This window comes from Microcebus murinus, chromosome 32, assembly GCF_040939455.1.
Source record: "Microcebus murinus isolate Inina chromosome 32, M.murinus_Inina_mat1.0, whole genome shotgun sequence".
NCBI classification, from domain to species: Eukaryota; Metazoa; Chordata; class Mammalia; order Primates; family Cheirogaleidae; genus Microcebus; species Microcebus murinus.
Window position 1 is genome coordinate 1,700,222 of NC_134135.1, and position 18,615 is coordinate 1,718,836.

General features: G+C 44.7%; 2 protein-coding genes across 2 annotated transcripts in view; both read right to left on the minus strand.

The window, feature by feature from the left end:
• Positions 1-7,807, minus strand: part of NCR1 (natural cytotoxicity triggering receptor 1) — a 30,569-nt gene extending 22,762 nt beyond the window's left edge. Inside the window, exons 1-2 of the mRNA XM_075998979.1 lie at positions 6,997-7,807; positions 6,521-6,556 (exon numbers count right to left, since the gene is read on the minus strand). Coding sequence (XP_075855094.1) covers positions 6,521-6,556; positions 6,997-7,033 — 73 coding nt within the window. The 5' untranslated portion in view covers positions 7,034-7,807. The remainder of the gene's footprint in view (positions 1-6,520; positions 6,557-6,996) is intronic.
• Positions 7,808-10,930: 3,123 nt separating this feature from the next.
• LOC105877210 (putative killer cell immunoglobulin-like receptor like protein KIR3DP1) lies at positions 10,931-18,615 on the minus strand. Its single transcript, XM_075998980.1, is given in 6 exon segments — positions 10,931-11,141; positions 11,598-11,714; positions 14,790-14,953; positions 16,093-16,183; positions 16,313-16,572; positions 18,252-18,615. Coding segments are annotated over 6 exon segments (1,179 nt in total). The 3' UTR covers positions 10,931-10,958.

Below are 18,615 nucleotides of genomic sequence, written 5' to 3' on the forward strand. Positions count from 1 at the left end.
CCTGCCTCGGCCTCCCAGAGTGCTAGGATTACATGTGTGAGCCACCGCTCCTGGCCTGGCCCATTCCTTTTAATGTCTGAATAATATTCCATTGTTTGTGTACACTACTTTTTGTGTATCCATTCGTCAATGGATATTTGAGTTGTTTCCACCTCTTTTGACTATTGTGAATATTGTTGCTATGAACATTGGTGTGTAAATATCTGCTTGAGTTCCTGCTTTCAATTCTTTTGGTATATATGTAGGAGTGGCATTGATTGATTATATGGTAATTCTATGTTTAGATTTTTGAGGAACAAAATTCCTTTTTATGTACATTTTAAAATTGAGGTGAGATTCATATAACATAAAGCTAACCATTTTTAAAATGCATGTTTGAGTGGCATTTAGTATATTCACAATGTTGTGCAAACAGCATGTCTATCAGGTTCCATCTTCATCACCCCCAAAGGGCCAACCCAAATCAGGAAACCAAAATGACAGAAGAGGAATTTTGAATGTGGATCATAAGAACACTCACTGACCTGCAACAACAACTCAATAACCAACACAAAGAAACCACAAAAAGCCTCCAGGATATGGAACAAAGGTTCAGTAAAGAGATCGACACAGTGAAGAAAACTTTAACCGAAGTCCTGGAGATGAAGAATCAACTCAGGGAACTACAAAATACTGTGGAAAGTCTCAAGAACAGGGTAGATCAAACAGAAGAAAGAATCTCAGAGATTGAAGAGAACACCTTCCAATTAAATAAATCAGTCACAGAGATAGAGCAGAGAAACAAGAGAAAAGAGCAAAGCCTACAAGAGCTGTGAGATTATGTGAAGAAACCTAACGTGAGGGTCATAGGGTTAACAAAAGGGGAAGAAGACAAGACTCAAGGGCTGGACAAGCTTTTTGAAGATATAATAGAGGAAAATTTCCCAGGTCTTGCTCAAAATCTCGATATACAAGTTCAAGAAGCCCAGAGGATGCCTGGGAGATTCAATGCAAACAGGAAGACGTCACGACATGCAGTCATCAGACTAACCAAAGTATCAACTAAAGAGGCCCTTCTAAGAGCTGTAAGAAGAAAGAAGCAAGTAACATACAAGGGAAAGCCAATTTAAATAACACCAGACTTCTCTAATGAGACTTTACAAGCAAGGAGAGACTGGGGCCCCATTCTCACTCTTCTGAAACAAAACAATGCCCAGCCTAGAATCTTATTCCCTGCAAAATTAAGCTTTGTATATGAAGGAGAAATAAAGACATTCTCAGACAAGCAGAGTCTCAGAGATATCACCAAGACAAGACCAGCCATACAAGAAGTACTCAAAACAGTGTTACACAGAACACCATAATAAAAACTCACAAATATAAAAACAACCAAAACCCAAGATTAAAGGCCAGATATCACTATGGCTCAAGAGAGAAATCAAAGGAACAACATCCAACCCAACAGAATGAACAGTAATCTACCTTACCTATCAGTTCTCTCAATAAATGTGAATGGCTTCAACTCTCCACTCAAGAGACATAGGCTGGCTGAATGGATAAGAAAATACAGGCCAAGTATATGCTGTCTTCAGGAAACACATCTAACCTGCAAGGATGCATATAGACTAAAAGTAAAAGGGTGGAGATCAGTATTCCAGGCAAATAGAAGCCAAAAGAAGGCTGGTGTGGCAGTCTAATTTCAGACGATTTAGTTTTTAAAGCAACAAAAGTAGTGAAAGACAAAGAGGGTCATTATATAATGGTGAAGGGCACAGTTCAACAAGAAGAGATAACAATTTTAAATATATATGCACCCAACTTAGGTGCACCGAGATTCATAAAGCAAACCTTACTGGATCTAAACAAATTGATTAATAGCAATACCATAATCACTGGAAATTTCAACACCCTACTGACGGCATGAGACAGATCCTCCAATCAGAAAATTAACAAAGAAATAATGGACTTAAATAAAATTATAGAACAATTGGGACTGACTGACATTTACAGGACATTCTACCCCAAATCCATTGAATATACGTTCTTCTCATCAGCTCATGGGACATTCTCTAAGATTGACCATATCCTAGGACACAAAGTAAACCTAAAGAAATTTAAAAAAATAGAAATCATATCATGTATCTTCTTGCATCACAGTGGAATAAAAGTAGAAATCAACCCTAACAGAAACTAACATTTCTACACAAAAACGTGGAAATTAAACAACCTCCTACTAAATGATTACTTCATAAACGAAGATATCAAGATGGAAATAAAAAAATTCTATGAAGAAAACGACAATGGAGAGACAAGTTATCAAGTGCTCTGGGACACAGCTAAAGCAATTCTGAGAGTAAAGTTTATCTTCATAAATGCCTATAACCAAAAGTCAAAAAGATCACAAATAGACAATCTAATGAAATAACTCAAAGAGCTGGAAAAAGAAGAACAGACCAGCCCCAAACCTAGCAGAAGGAGTGAAATCAACAAGATTAAATCAGAACTAAATGAAATTGAAAACAGGGAAGCTATTCAGGAGATTAACAAAATAAAAAGTTGGTTCTTTGAAAATATAAACAAAATTGACATGCCACTGGCTAAGCTAATGAAAAGCAGAAAAGAGAAATCTCTAATAAGCTCCATCAGGAACAAAAAAGGAGATATCACAACTGATCCCAAAGAGATACAAGATATAATTTATGAGTACTACAAAAATCTTTATTCACACAAACTGGAAAATGTGGAGGAAATGGACAAATTGCTAGAAACACACAGCCTCCCTAGGCTCAATCAGGAAGAAATAGATTCCCTGAACAGACCAATCTCAACAGCTGAAATAGAAACAGCAATTAAAAATCTCCCTAAAAAGAAAAGTCCCAGTCCAGATGGCTTCACACTGAATTTTACTACACTTACAAAAAAGAACTAGTACCTATCTTGCAGAAACTACATCGAGAAGAACGGAAACCTTCCTGACACCTTTTATGAAGTGAATATTACTCTGATACCAAAACCAGGAAAGGATGCAACAAAAAAAGAAAACTACAGACTAATATCCCTAATGAATATAGATGCAAAAATTTTCAACAAAATCTTAGCTAACCGAATCCAGACGCTTATCAAAAATATAATCCATCACGACCAAGTGGGCTTCATCCCAGGGATGCAGGGATGGTTCAACATATGTAAATCTATAAATGCAATTCACCACATAAACAGAAGCAAAAACAAAGACCACATGATTCTCTCAATAGATGCAGAAAAAGCTTTTGACAAAATTCAACACCCTTTCATGATACGAACACTTAAGAAAATAGGCATAGAAAGGACATACCTAAAAATGATATAAGCCATATATGACAGACCCATAGCCAACATCATACTGAATGGGGAAAAATGGAAATAATTCCCACTTAGAACTGGAACCAGTCAAGGCTGCCCACTATCTCCACTTCTGTTCAACATAGTGCTGGAAGTCCTGGCTACAGCAATCAGACAGGAAAGTGGAATTAAAGGTATACAAATAGGGGCAGAAGAGATCAAACTTTCACTGTTTGCTGATGATATGATATTATATTTAGAAAACCCCAAAGATTCAACCAGGAAACTCCTGGAACTGATCAATGAATTTAGTAAAGTCTCAGGATACAAAATCAATACACAGAAATCGGAGGCATTCATATACGCCAACAACAATCTAATTGAGAACCAAATTAAAGACTCAATACCCTTCACAATAGCAACAAAGAAATTAAAGTACCTAGGAATATACTTAACCAAGGAGGTAAAAGACCTTTACAGGGAGAACTATGAAACACTGAGGAAGGAAATAGCAGAGGATGTAAACAGATGGAAATCCATACCATGCTCATGGATCGGCAGACTCAACATCATTAAAATGTCTATACTACCCAAACTGATCTACAGATTCAATGCAATACCTATTAAAATCCCATCAGCATTCTTCACAAATAGAGAAATAATAATTTTATGCTTTGTATGGAACCAAAAAAGACCCCGAATATCAAGAGCAATTCTAGGCAACAAAAACAAATCGGGAGGCATTAATATGCCAGATATCAACCTATACTACAAAGCTGTAGTAATTAAAACAATCTGGTATTGGCACAAAAATAGGAATATTGACCAATGGAACAGATGTGAGAATCCTGATATAAAACCATCCTTATAGCCATCTAATCTTTGACAAAGCAGACAAAAACATACGCTGGGGAAAAGAATCCCTTTTCAATAAATGGTGCTGGGAAAACTGGATAGCCACTTGTAGAAGGCTAAAGCAGGACCCACACCTTTCACCTCTCACAAAAATCAACTCACATTGAATAACAGACTTAAACCTAAGGTATGAAACTATTAGAATTCTAGAGGAAAATGTTGGAAACACTCTCCTAGACATCGGCCTAGGCAAAGAGTTTATGAAGAAGTCCCCAAAGGTAATCACAGCAGCAACAAAAATAAATAAATGGGACATGATCAAACCATAAAGCTTCTGCACAGCCAAAGAAACAGTCATGAAAGTAAACAGACAACCTACAGAATGGGAGAAAATTTTTGCATCCTACGTATCCGATAAAGGGCTGATAACTAGAATATACTTAGAACTCACGAAAATCAGTAAGAAAAAATCAAATAAACCTATTAAAAAGTGGGCAAAGGACTTGAACAGAAACTTTTCTAAATAAGACAGAAGAATGGCCAACAAACATATGAAAAAATGCTCATCACATCTAATCATCAGAGAAATGCAAATGAAAACTACAATGAGATATCACTTAACTCTAGTGAGAATGGCCTTTATCAAAAAGTCTCCAAACAACAAATGCTGGCGTGGATGTGGAGAGAGAGGAACACTCCTACACTGCTGGTGGGACTGCAAACTAGTTCAACCTCTGTGGAAAGCAATATGGAGATACCTTAAAGCGATCCAAGTGAATCTACCATTTGATCTAGCAATCCCATTGCTGGGCATCTACTCAAAAGATCCAATGACACTCTACAAAAAAGACACCTGCACTCGAATGTTTATAGCAGCACAATTCATAATTGCAAGGCTGTGGAAACAGCCCAAGTGTCCATCAATCCAAGAATGGATTAATAAAATGTGGTATATGTATACTATGGAGTACTATTCAGCTCTAAGAAACAATGGTGATATAGCACATCTTATATTTTCCTGGTTAGAGCTGGAACCCATACTACTAAGTGAAGTTTCCCAAGAATGGGAAAACAAGCACCACATATACTCACCAGCAAACTGGTATTAACTGAGTAGCACCTAAGTGGACACATAGGTACTACAGTAATAGGCTATTGGGGAGGGGGGAGGGGAGAGGGGGGCGGTTATATACATACATAATGAGTGACTTGTGCACCATCTGAGGGATTGTCATGCTGGAGACTCAGACTTGTGGGGGGAGGGGGGAAAGGGCATTTATTGAAACCTTAAAATCTGTACCCCCATAATATGCCAAAATAATAAAAAAATCATAATGTTTTAATAAAAATAATATTTGTTTAATAAAAAATAATGTGGAAATTTTAAATATTAATTGAACATACACAAGTATGTAATTATAGATATGTGGTCTGCAGTATAAAGACATAGAACTTGGAGATCTGATAACAGGCATGGAAGTTCAGGTGATATGTGAGGATGAATAGGAATTGCCTATGCAATGCGGATAGGTAGGGTTGGAGCATTGCAGGTAGAAGGGGAAATGGGAGGAAAGGCACTGATTCAATAATGTATAAGAAGATGAGGAGAAACTAAATTAAGGCCAGTGTGAGTGAGGCTCAGAGGCTCAGAGGGAAAGTGGAAGTTGTACTGAGAGAGTAGACACAAACCAGGGTGGGCAGGGACTGGTAGGCCTGGGGAAGTTGGTGAGCTTATCTCAAGAGAGACTACTGAAGAGTTTTAAGAGAGAGATAAACATATTTGTATTTTAAAGACACAAAAAACTCAGTCTACATTCTTTAGAGCTGGAAGAGAAGACATGGTGGACATGGAGCTCACACCCAGTGGGAGGCCAAGGCAGGAGCTGGGCTGGCAGAATATGTACAGGTACTTTGGTACCACCCCTTGCGTAGTACTGTGGCAGCACCATGGAATACACAGAACATACAGCAGAGCTGGACTGAGGCAGCTTTAAATGCAGTGAAAAGAATGGACTAGAGAAATCAGGTTGTGAAAACAAAAGAGATTCGACAATAGGGAAGGAAGCCAGGCAAAGAGGAGTCCTGACTTCCTCATTCCTGCAGCTGCGTGCATTCGGTAAATGTATTCACCTTTTGTGGATAGTCTAAAGGAGAGGCAAAGAAATCCAGGTCTGAGCCTTAATGAGTCTGAAGGGCCTGGCGATACCAAAGTGAGATAGAAATTATACAAGGGAAACACGGCAGAGAAAACTGGAGTGGAGAATGAAAGTGGAATCTGTCTGGGCTTCAGACCATCCCCCTAGTCCTTCTCATCCAGAGCTCCATGAGGGTCTAAAGTGCTGGGGGAGATTTAGGGGACACTTACCTTCCTGTGCCTGAATCCTTTGGCCCAGACAGAGTACTGGAAGAGACAGATTGATGAAAAAAATCACCCGTCCAGTTTCCAACCCCTATTATGAATCACTACACATATAGACAGAGAGAATAACATGGGGTTCACACACATTATTTTTCTTCCACAGCAAGAACAGTTTTGAGGCTCATCTTTTAATTTTATCTTCTGAATTCCAGCCTCTGAGTCTCTCCTTTATAGGAACTCTGGAATCATGGATTCCAGAGAGCATGTCATGGATTAAATAGAACAACTGAGACCCACAAACTAGCTTGGAATTGGGCAAAGGCAGAGTTATAGCTATCTGGGCAAAGACTGTCTCTTCAGTAAGGAGCTAAGAATCTCCTTGGTAGCCACTAAAATCACTGAGTCCTCATGCTAAGAGAGACCCTGTTTGTTTGGGGATCCTCCAATCCTTCCCTCCAACCCGCTTTTATTTCTGAACTCACCAAGACAGAGGAGGATGGTAGTATCTTTGCAGGCCATGATGCCGACACAGCTGTGGCCTGGTTAGCCTCCTGTTGGTGTACATTAGCAGGATGACAGATACTCATAAGACAGTAAGATCCACAGGAAGTATGACATTGAGAGTCCTTCATCAGAGAATTTCTACATCTGTTGCCCCATAGGAATGAGAACAGTCACTTCCCAAATAACTTAGTTCTGGTTTGCCGTTGGGTTATTCTGGGTTGTTCTCCAAGAGAAGACCTATATTTCTCTTTATGTTTCAGATGAGATGTGAGCATTTCTCTTAATCCAGTATCTAACGGTGTTCAAATCCATTTTTGAACCAGATCCCACGTCCACATGGAAAGGCCTGGGATGGATACAAGGTGGATGCCATATAGACAGAGGTTTTCTTCATTGAACCATCAGTCAGCCGGGAGTGGTGGCTCATGCCTGTAATCCTAGCACTGCGGGAGGCTGAGGTGGGAGGATCACTTGAGGTTGGAAGTTCCAGAGCAGCTGAGCATGAGTGAGACCTATCTGTACTAAAAAATGGGGTGGGCAGGGGGAATTAGCTGGGCAACTAAAAAAAAAAAAAAAAAGAAAAGAAAAGAAAAAGAAAAAATTAGCCGGGCATGGTGGCAAGCACCTATAGTCCCAGCTACTTGATAGGCTGAGGCAGGAGGATTGCTTGAGCCCAGGAGTTTGAGGTTGCTATAAGCTAGGCTGATACCATGGCACTCCAGCCCAGGCAACAGAGTAAGACTCTGTATCAAAAAAAAAAAAAAATGCAGAAAAAAAAGAACAAAGCTCTGTTCTCATTCCTATGGGGCAACAGATGTAGAAATTCTCTGATGAAGTACTCTCAATGTCATACTTCCTGTGGATCTTACTGTCTTATGAGTATCTGTCATCCTGCTAATGTACACCAACAGGAGGCTAACCGGTCCATGGCTGTGTCAGCATCATGGCCTGCAAAGATACCACCACCCTCCTCTGTCTTGGTGAGTTCAGAAATAAAAGTGGGTTGGGGGGGAGGATTGGAGGATCCCCAAGCAAACAGGGTGTCTCTTAGCATGAGACATCACATTGTCTGACTTCAAATTATACTACAAGGCTACCATAACCAAAACAGCATCATACTGATATAAAAATAGACACATAGATCAATGGAACAAAAAATAGAGAACCCAGAAATAAAACCACATACTTATAGCCAACTGATCTTTGACAAAGTTGACAAGAACATACACTGGTGAAGGATACCCTTTTCAATAAATACTGCTGGGAAAATTGGACTTCCATATGCAGAAGAATGAAACTGGGTCCCTATCTCTCATTATATACAAAAATTAACTCAAGATGAATTAAAGGCTTGTAAGACTTGAAACCATAAAAATACTAGGAGAAAACCTAGGGGAAACTCTTTTCGACATTGGTCTAGGCAAAAAATTCATGACTAAGACCTCAAAAGCACACTTGAGCCCAGGAGTTTGAGGTTGCTGTGAGCTAGGTTGATGCCACCGTACTCTAGCCCAGGCAACAGAGTAAGACTCTGTCTCAAAGAAAAAAAAGTGGGCAAAGGAATTGAATAGATATTTTTCAAAAAAAGACAAGTAGCAAACAAGCACATGAACAAATGTTCAACATTACTAATCATCAGAGAAAAGCAAATTAAACCACAATTAGATATCATCTTACACCTATCAAAATGTCTATTGTTAAAAAAAGATAAGAGATGTTGGTGGTTATGTGGAGAAATGGGAAATCTTATAAACTGTTGGTGGGAATGTAAATTAGTACAACCTCTATGGAAAACAATATGGGGATTTCTCAAAGAACTAAAAATAAATGTACCTTTCAATCCAGCAATCCCGATACTGTATATCTACCCAAAGGAAAAGAAATTAACATAAAAAATGATGCTGACACTCATATGTTTATCACGACATTATTCACAATAGCAAAGATATGGAATCAATCTAAGTGTCCATCAGTGGAGGATTGGATAAAGAAAATGTGGTATATATGCACAATGAAATACTATTCAGCCATAAGAAAGAATGAAATCATGTCCTTTGCAGCAACACGGATGGAACTGGAGGCTATTATTTTAAGTGAAACAACGCAGACACAGAAAAGCAAGTAGCCCATGTTTCTCATTTAGAAGTGGGAGCTAAATAATGTGTGCACATGGAAGCAGAGTGTGGAAAGATGGACAATGGAGACTTGGAGGGGTGGGGGATGGTTGGAGGAGGGTGGATGATGGGAGCTTGCTTGGTGGGTACAATGTGCTTTGCTTCAGCGACTTATGCACTGAAGGCCCTGACTTTGCCACAATGCAATAGACCAATGTAGCAAAACTGCACTAGTCCTACATAAACATACACAGAAAATAAATGGAAAAAAATACAACAAACACAAATACACTCATGTATATATACAATCACTTTGTATTTGAAAATGGCTTTAGTGTAGTTTAAGGTGGAATGGAATGTTTTTTCAATAAACGGCATTGGGCTAAAGGGTTATGTGTAGGAAAAAAGGAAACCTAAATTCAGTTTCACACGATACAAGAAGGTTTTATTTTTTTATCAGATCATTTAAATTCTTTTTAAATTTATTTTTTTAAATTCACAAATAAAAATTGTACATAGCCATCCCTCGGCATCCATGAATTTGTTTCAGGACCTCCCTCAGATGCCAAAATCTGCAGATACATACAAGTCTTATATAAAATGGCACAGTATTTGCATATAGTCTACCCATATCTTCCTGTATACTTTAAATCATCTCTAGGTTATTTATAATACCAGATACAATGCCTCCATATCACTTCATTTGCGTGGAATCAATATAGTACTTGGCACACGGCAAATTCAAGTTTTGGTTTTTGGAACATTGTGAATTTTTTTTTTTTTGAGTATTTTTGATGTGTAGTTGGTTGGATCTATAGATGCAAAACCCATAGATGTAAAGGACTGATTGTATATTTATAATGTACGACGTGATGTTTTGATATATGACCTCATGGAGATGAAAATGACCATGACAATGAATGACCCTGCAAGTGTCTCCTCTAGAACTCACTAGCTTTTCCCGCAAACAGTAAGAATCTTCACTTGCTCATTTGGAAAGTGATCCCTGAAGCCTCTTAATACACTGCATCCTTGGATGGAAACTTATGTCTCAGAGACAAATGAGACTCTGTCCTACTTCAAGAAGCTCACAGCCCAGAGATGAGAACCCAGTGGAGACATTTGGGGTAATATGTACATAGTAATGGTAACACCTAAAAACTGTAGGCAAAAGAGAGGCACCTTACCTAAAGCAAGAGGTGAGAAAATGTTTCTTTGGAGAGGAGAGGTCTACACTGAAATAGTGAAAAAATACAGACATGTTCCTGGTGACAGAACACTGAAAAATAGCATTCAGGGAAGGTAGACTAGAATGTGTTTAAGTCCAGTGTTAGGAGTGACCGTCTTGCCTGTATAAAATTGTGAGTTACTCAGTGCAGTTAACTTCAAGCAGGACTAGATGGTACAGCCAGTTAGCTTGTGGAGATTGGCAGGGGACAAGCGAAACAGAGAATTGGGAGCTAAGCAAAGGACTTTGTTTTCTCTCCAGTAGACTACGGGGACCATGGAAGTTTGTCCTCAGGAGAGGGCTATGTCCAGACTCCTGCTGTGATGAACAGGATTGGCCAAAGATGAAGAGTTATGTCTTCAGATTCAGCTGTTGTTACCTGGCAGCTGTCAAGCTGGGTTTGAGAAAGAGCTGTGGCCTCCATGGAAGACCTCAAGGTCCTTCTGTGCATGCTCATGGGGCAGGAGACCACCCTTGATCCGGGCTTAGCAATCTGCGAGTTCCACATTCACAGTGGTATCCACTGAGGGTTCCTTGGGCCTCTGGGAAGTGGGAGTGATTTTTCTGTGTGCAAATCAGATGGTCCACTGTGTGTATGTCACTTCCTCTGGGTCTTGTCCATCGGAGTCCCAGAAAGAGGGAAATGTGGAGTGAGGGCAAGTGCACACCTTCCCAGGGACTGTAGGGAATGTGGCTTTATGGATGAGGCTGGGCTGAGCAGAACCCACTTCCCTGGTCCCCGTTCTGTCTGCCTCAGGCTCTCTGTCCATCGTGGCAGCACCTGTAGGGGATAGAAGTCATCCAAACACCTCACAGGGAACTCCCGTTCCTCATTCACATGCAGATGTCAACACACAGAGAGGCCCTGGGTGGCTGTGGTCACTTATCTACCAAAAAACAGAATCATGTCTTCTACTTCTGTGAGTTCAAGGACCCATCCCACTAATAGCTCCTCATTGGCAGCCCATTGATTCCTTCTCCTCTTTTCGTAGAATGTTCTCTTAGATATCAGTGGCTGCACTGGATGTGAGGACACAGTGAACAATGATTAGACAATGGGCTGTGAGCTGCAGAAGGGGGCAAGGGAGCCCTGGTGTCCTCTCTAGAAAGTCTTACCTCTGTGGCTTCTGCCTAGGACCAGGTGTCCTCCTGCAAATGGAGAATGCACACCTGTGTACACCCCCCCAGCCCCCCCACGCTGCTCACATGTCCCTGGCCTCTTCTTCCCGAGACTTACACTTCTGAGCAAGCATGTGATGATGAGGAAGATGAGGATGGCAAGGAAGACAATGACCAGTGAGCGCTGGATCAGAGCATGCTGGTGCTGCAGGTCACCTGGAGGAAGATGTGACTCCTATAAGAGGCAAATCATAGCAGCTCCCCTTTATGCATTGCGTCCCACTTATTGTCAGGGAATTACATATAATACCTTTTTAGGACAAGTCCCCAGTTGGCCAGTAACCCAACCTTTTCTCTCTTTCTTGCTTGTAGATTTCAGGATAACTGTAGAATGTGATGCACTAGAACTGCTATAGTTTGGATGTTTGAAGCCTCCAAACCTCATGCTGAAATTTGATCCCAGATGTGGGAGATCTGTCCCAGTGGAAGGTGTTTGGGGCATCGGGATGGATCTTTCACAAATACATTAATGCCCTCATGGAGGTGGTGGTGGTGATGAGTTTTCCTTCTACTAGTCACCATGAAAGCTGGTTGTTAAAAGAGCCTGGCACTTCCCCTCTCTCTCTCTCGTGCTTCCTCTCTTGCCGATCTCTGTGATCTGTGCATATATCAGCTCCCCTTCTCCTCCTGCGACGAGTGGACGCAGCCAGGGGCTTCATCGGACTCGGATACATTACCCAGGCTCAGGTATTCGTTTATAGCCACACAAACGGACTGAGACAACAACCTCCTGAGATAAGGCGGGGCTGGCCAGAACAACCTGGCCTCTGTTCCTTTCCTTCCTAGAACAGGGAGTCCCACGATGCTGTAACACCCTTGAATCAAACAAATTATTAAAACATTCTCCAATGAAAGGAGAAAAGTGAAATTCAAGTCAAAAGAAGTAGAGCTGTCTTATGTCATATAGTCAGGAAATGGTGAAAAATCTGCCGCTCACCCTAATTTGTCCACTAAGCATTATCTATCACTTCATTCCAAATTACATGCATAGCTGCCTCACAACTGACCATTCATTCATCCAGTCCCATATTCGTTTATTCATCCACTGGTGAATTCGTTTCTGCCTTCCCAAGAACTGTGCTGCAATATCAGCTTCCCCAGAGCGGAGGCCAAGTGCATCGTGTTTACTACTTGCAGTAGGCAGAAGAATGCTCCCTTTTCCAGAAACATCGACGTCCTAATGCCCACAACTTGTGGATATGTTACATTTCATGGGAAGGGAGAATTAAGGTTGCAGATGGAATGAAGGTTGCTAATCAGCTGACCTTAAAGAAAGATACCCTGGGTTATTTTAGGGAGATTTTCCTGGATTGTCTGTGTGAACTCATGGTAACCATGAAGTCTGTAGAAGGAGGAAGGCAGAGGAAGAGTCCGGGAAAGAAGCGTGATTAAGGAGGAAGCGGCTGAGGGAGGCAATGTGAGCTACACATGACCTTGAGGAAGGACGATGGGGACCATGAGCAAAGGATGGGGGGAGCCTTGAGAAGCTGGAAAAAGTGAGGAATTATTAATAGATTCTCCAATGGAATCTTTTTTTTTTTTTTTTTTGAGACAGAGTCTTGCTTTGTTGCCCAGGCTAGAGTGAGTGCCATGGCGTCAGCCTAGCTCACAGCAACCTGAAACTCCTGGGCTCAAGCAATCCTCCTGCCTCAGCCTCCCGAGTAGCTGGGACCACAGGCATGCACCACCATGCCCAGCTAATTTTTTCTATATATATGTTAGCTGGCCAATTAATTTCTTTCTATTTATAGTAGAGACGGGGTCTCGCTCAGGCTGGTTTTGAACTCCTGACCTTGAGCGATCCTCCCGCCTCAGCCTCTCAGAGTGTTAGGATTACAGGTGTGAGCCACTGCGCTCGGCCCTCCCCTGGAATCTTCATGAGCAATGCAGTCTGGCTGTCACCTGGATTTCAGCCCAGGAAGACCCATTTCAGACTTCTGGCCTGCAGAACTTGTGAGATAATTTAAACACTGCTGTTTTAGTACAGTCATCTTGTGGAAATTTATTATAGCAACAATAGGAAATGATTGCACATGGCACACCCAGCACTTGGAACAGTGCCTGAGTCAGTTAACGGAAGTGCTACGTGCATGGATGAACTCAGTCCTCTCTTGCTGCAAGGCTCTTGCCCTGCTGGGGACACCAGGGTTGTGCTCTGCCAGACAAGGGCTCATCCCTTGGCAGATGGAACTTCTCTAAGAACCGGCCCACCCCCACCAGGTGTTCCCTGCCCTTCCCCCATCAAGCCCCCATGACTTTCTCCTCTAGTTGGGAATGGAGACAGAAGAAACACTGCATTATTCCTGGGAAGGGCGTCAGGCTAACTGTCATCCTCCTTGCTTGGAGGAGGTCTCAGCTGCAGCACATTGAAGATTAAGGGTCCCCACTGAGCCCCGTGCTGGCCCCAAGCCCCTTCTGCCGTTGGAGAGTCTGAGAGTCCACGAGAGAACTGACCAGCACAAGATCACGGAGTGCCTGAGCCCGCACTCAAATCCAAGCAGAGATAAGAGGGGTCCTCTACTCACCAGTGTTGGAGCTTGATTCTGCAGGGGGAGGGCAACTATATGAAGAGTTTCTAGAACACAGGACAGGAGAGAAGTGCGGAAATGAGGCTGCCTGTCTTCTGTCCTGTTCAAACTCCTTTGAGGTTGGTCCGTGGCCAACACTGTCACCTAAAGCTGAGCCCTGGGAGTCCTGGGCTCCCCTTCCCCATAGTCCTTGCTGCCATGACTCCTTTCCTGAGACTCCCAGCTGTGGGGGGGGAGGGGATGCTGGCTATGAGGCCTCTGTGGGGGAGGGGCTGGGAGGGACTTCTGCAAAATGCGTAGGGATGAGGAGGTGCTGCAACCTCCGGTCTCCCCTAACGAAGCATCATCTGCCTCCATCCTGGGTCTCTTCTGACCCCTTTCTCCACCTGCCCAGATACGTAGGACCCCCGATAATGTGGGCCTTTGTGCACGATATGAAGGAGGGTTGGAGCTGCTCTGTCTACCACCCTACACCCCATACCACCTCTGATCTCAGACTTTTTTCCTTCTCTCCGTATTCCTCTGTGCTTGTTTTGCTCCATCATGAGCAAGATGTTCCCCAAATATGGCTTTAGGACTTGGTCTGAGACACAGACATGGGCAGGTATGGGGTTTCCTTACCTGTGACACAAAGGCACAGGGGGTCACCCGGGGCAGACCACTCAGAGAGAGGGTCCCTGATGGAGCTGTGGCGTCTGTAGGTCCCCCCAGCCCCCATGCACCGTGGTGGCTCCACCCTGTAGGGAGCCTGTGGCCACAGGCCTGCCCCGGCCTGCACAGATGGTACGTGTCACATGGGTCTCGGAGCTGCAGGACAAGGTCACGTTCTCTCCTGACCTCACCACGGGGCCCCGCTGGGCTGAGAGGGGAGGTGTCTTGTATAGACCTGGAAGAAAAACAGAGGCAGTTTACTTAGAGGGGCTTTTCCTCACCACACCGTCCTTCCCTCCCGAACGGAGCATTCGCCCTCCCTGCTCTAATGAGCTGATGTGCTGGTGGGCGCTCCCTCTCCCCCAGCCCCCTCTCCCTGTTTCTGTTTTTCTCCTTCTACTTTCTGTCTCTTGCTCTCTGACTCTCTAAGTCTCTGACCTCACTCTGTATCCCCAGGTATATTTTCCCCTTCTGTATTTTTTACTCTCTCTGTCTCTTCTTGGCTGGGTTGATTGAATCTGTCTTTCTTTTCCTTTCATTGTGAGTCTCTCACTCTCTGTCCTGTCCCTATCTGTCTGTCTGTCTGTCTCTATCTACCATCTATCTCTGTCTTCATATCTTTCAAAAATCCTCTTTTGCTATTTCTTCCATCCACCCCTATATCCTCATCTTTGTGCCTCTCCCCAGGTCTCTGGATTTTAGGGCTTTTCTCTGCCCTCCCACCCCATCATTCTCTCCTCTTCTCTGTCCCCTCTTTCTTTCTTTTTCTGTGTCTGTGAAATTCTCAACTCCCTTCCTCTGGCTCATTTTCTCTCTCTGTCTGTGTGTGTGCCCATCTCTGCTCCTCTATGTCTCTACTTTCTCTCTGTCTGGGTCCCTCTGTGGACTTTTGCTCTTAGTAACCCTTTCGCACGCATCCAGGGTTGCTTTGGAACATGAGCCTCAGATTTTGTGTGGGGACCCAGAGAACACACAGCGGCCGGTGTACAGGGGCCGGTGTCCTGCTCCTGCCCTTGGTGCCACGAGATCCTGGGACAAGTTTTTGCCCAACCACATGGAAGGAAGAGGTGTCAGAATAGACACAGCATCTGTGGGCGACACATGGTTCAAGGCCACAGGGCCAAACTCGGGTGAGGAATGTGGTGTGTCTTTGGGTTCTTCTGGTTGAAAAGAGAGTGTGGAGGAAAAACAGAAATCAAACTTCTAAACTGTCCCAGGTCCCTGAGCAAAGACAGGATGGAAGGACACCCTCTCTCTGATATGTGCATACCTGTCTCCTTCACTCTTGACCTTACTTCTGCCTCCCTGGTCTGTGCCTGTATCTGTCCTCGATGTTATGACCAGTGTCTGCACGTGTGTCTCCTCTTTCCTTGCCTCTGCTGGTGGTGTAGCTCTCACCAGGTCTGTCTCTCTCTACAGGAATCCCATATTCATCTTCCTCAAGACCGCCTGGCTCTTCCAAGTGCTAGAACATCGGGTCTGTGTCCCAAGGGGGATGAGGGGCAGTCTGGACACTCTCACCTCTGGGACCAGGGGGTCACTGGGAGCCGGCCATTCTTGTGGAAAGAATGGCCGCCATTCATAGGAGAATGGCCGGCTCCCAGTGATTGGCAGAACCGTAGCATCTTAGGTCCCTGCATGGGCGGCTGTCACAGGACCCATGGAAGTTGGCCTGGGAGCATCCATCATGGAGCTTCCCAACAAGGCACAAGGAGTCCTCAGTTTCCCCCTCTCTGTGCAGAATCAGAATGAAGCTCTTGAACACAATTTCTGAGACACACTGCAGGACCACATTCCCTCCTGAGTTCACCAGGGTCCCTGGGTGGGACGACAGGGAAGGTTTTCTGCAGACTCCTGAGAACAGACATTGTGAGTTTAGAAGGTGTCACTCCATGGCTGAATTAATGAAGTCAAAAAAAAAAAAAAAAAAAAAAAAAAAAAAAAAAAAGAAGGCGTCACTCTTGTGACTCCATTCCACGGGACCTGGAAGGAGTGAGGTGTCCCCTGTGCCCATCTCTCTCCTTCCTCCCTGTGTGTCCGCGTCCTTTCCTGCATCTGTGTCCCCTCGGTGTAGTTCCCTCCATCCCCCGTCCTTGTCCCTGCTTCTTTGTCTCGAGCAGTACTGGACTCTGTGTCTGCTGTGCTCCTCTTTGGTCCTTTGGCCGTTGTGTCTGTTTCCCGCCAATCTCTCTCCTGCTTTCTAAGGGGGGAGAGAAGAGGGGCTGCCACAGGCTGCACTTCCAGGCTCTTTCCAGCCTGGCTCTGGCACCTCTGGACAAATTGGAATCCATGGCGAGAGGTAGGAGCTCGTCAACAGGCAGGTAACACGAACTTCCCCACGTTTACCCAACCTGTTCCTGGCGGGGGTTGAGGGTCATCTCGCGCCACGCCTGTGCCTTCCCCGTGATCCCGGTTTCCCTGGGGACCCTGAGTCTGGCTGCAGGAGCGCCGGCCCCTCCCCGTGTGGGTCCAGCCTGGCGCTGGCGTCAGCACCCTGCCCTGCCCCACTTCCCCTCTTGGCTTCTTAATTTGCCCTTGACCAGGGCACTTTTACAAGTTTCCTGTTGCTGCTGTGACAAGCCATCACAAACGTGGTGGCAGAAGGGAACCCTCCTGCTGTCCTGCCCTTCTGGAAGCGTCTCGCTGGTGTGAGCGCAGGTGTCTGCAGGGCTGTGTCCGTTCTGGAGACTCAGGGACAATCTGTTCTCTTGACGTTTGCAGACGCTAAAAGTCACCTTCGCTCCTTGGCTCTGGGCGCTCCCTCCACCTTCAGAGCCAGGTGGCTGGTGGGGTCTCTCCTGCTGCGTTGCCCTGGCCCCACCCACTGCTTCCTCTCCCTCTCACGTGGCCCTTGTGGCCACACTGAGCCCACCCCGATGATCCGGAGTAGCTGCCCCACCCTGAGGTCGACTGACTGACAACTTCAGTTCCATCTTCAGCCTTCATGGCCCTGGAAATGTGACCTAACGTATTCCCAGATTCGGGTGTTACTTTTCTTCTTTTTTTTTTCTGAGACAGAGTCTCACTTTGTTGCCCAGGCTAGAGTGAGTGCCATGGTGTCAGCCTAGCTCACAGCAACCTCCAACTCCTGGGCTCAAGCAATCCTTCTGCCTCGGCCTCCGGAGTAGCTGAGACTACAGGCATGTGCCACCATGCCCGGCTAATTTTTTCTCTATATATTAGTTGGCCAATTAATTTCTTTCTATTTGTAGTAGAGACGGGGTCTCACTCTTGCTCAGGCTGGTTTTGAACTCCTGACCTCGAGCAATCCGCCTGCCTTGGCCTCCCAGAGTGCTAGGATTATGGGCGTGAGCCACTGCGCCTGGCCAGATTTGGGTGTTTCAATGAGTATGTCACTGGGGACCATTATCATGGCCACCACTGTGTCCAAGTCCCTGTACCAACCCCCTTTATCCCATGTACATGGAGAGGGTCCTGCTCCTCCGACTAGACCCTGACTGACACGCCCACCAGAAACTCTGGGAGGGAGGATGTTGACACAGTGAAACCACCCCGGACAGGAGCCCTCCGACCTGTGGCCACGATCACCAGGGGGTCGCTGGGTGCTGACCAGGTAGAGTTGGAGAAAGGGTCAAATCCACGACCTCTGTAGGTCCCTGCGTGTGCTGGGGTCACAGGCCCCGTGAGGAAGTTGCTCTGGAATATTCTTCCCTGGAGCTCAGGGACATGGGCCCTGTCTTCCTTGTACAGCCTGAGCATGTTAAACCTAAGACGAGAGTGACACCAAAGAGCCACCTGATTTCCTCAAGGCACCACAGGGCTTGGCCAGGCAGACGGGGAGGGCTTGCGGTGACCACCTGGGTGAGCGGGAGGCCAGTTGCAGAGAGGAAAATGTGGAGCCGCCCCTCCCCCATGCTCGGGGGCTCCCCCCAACAT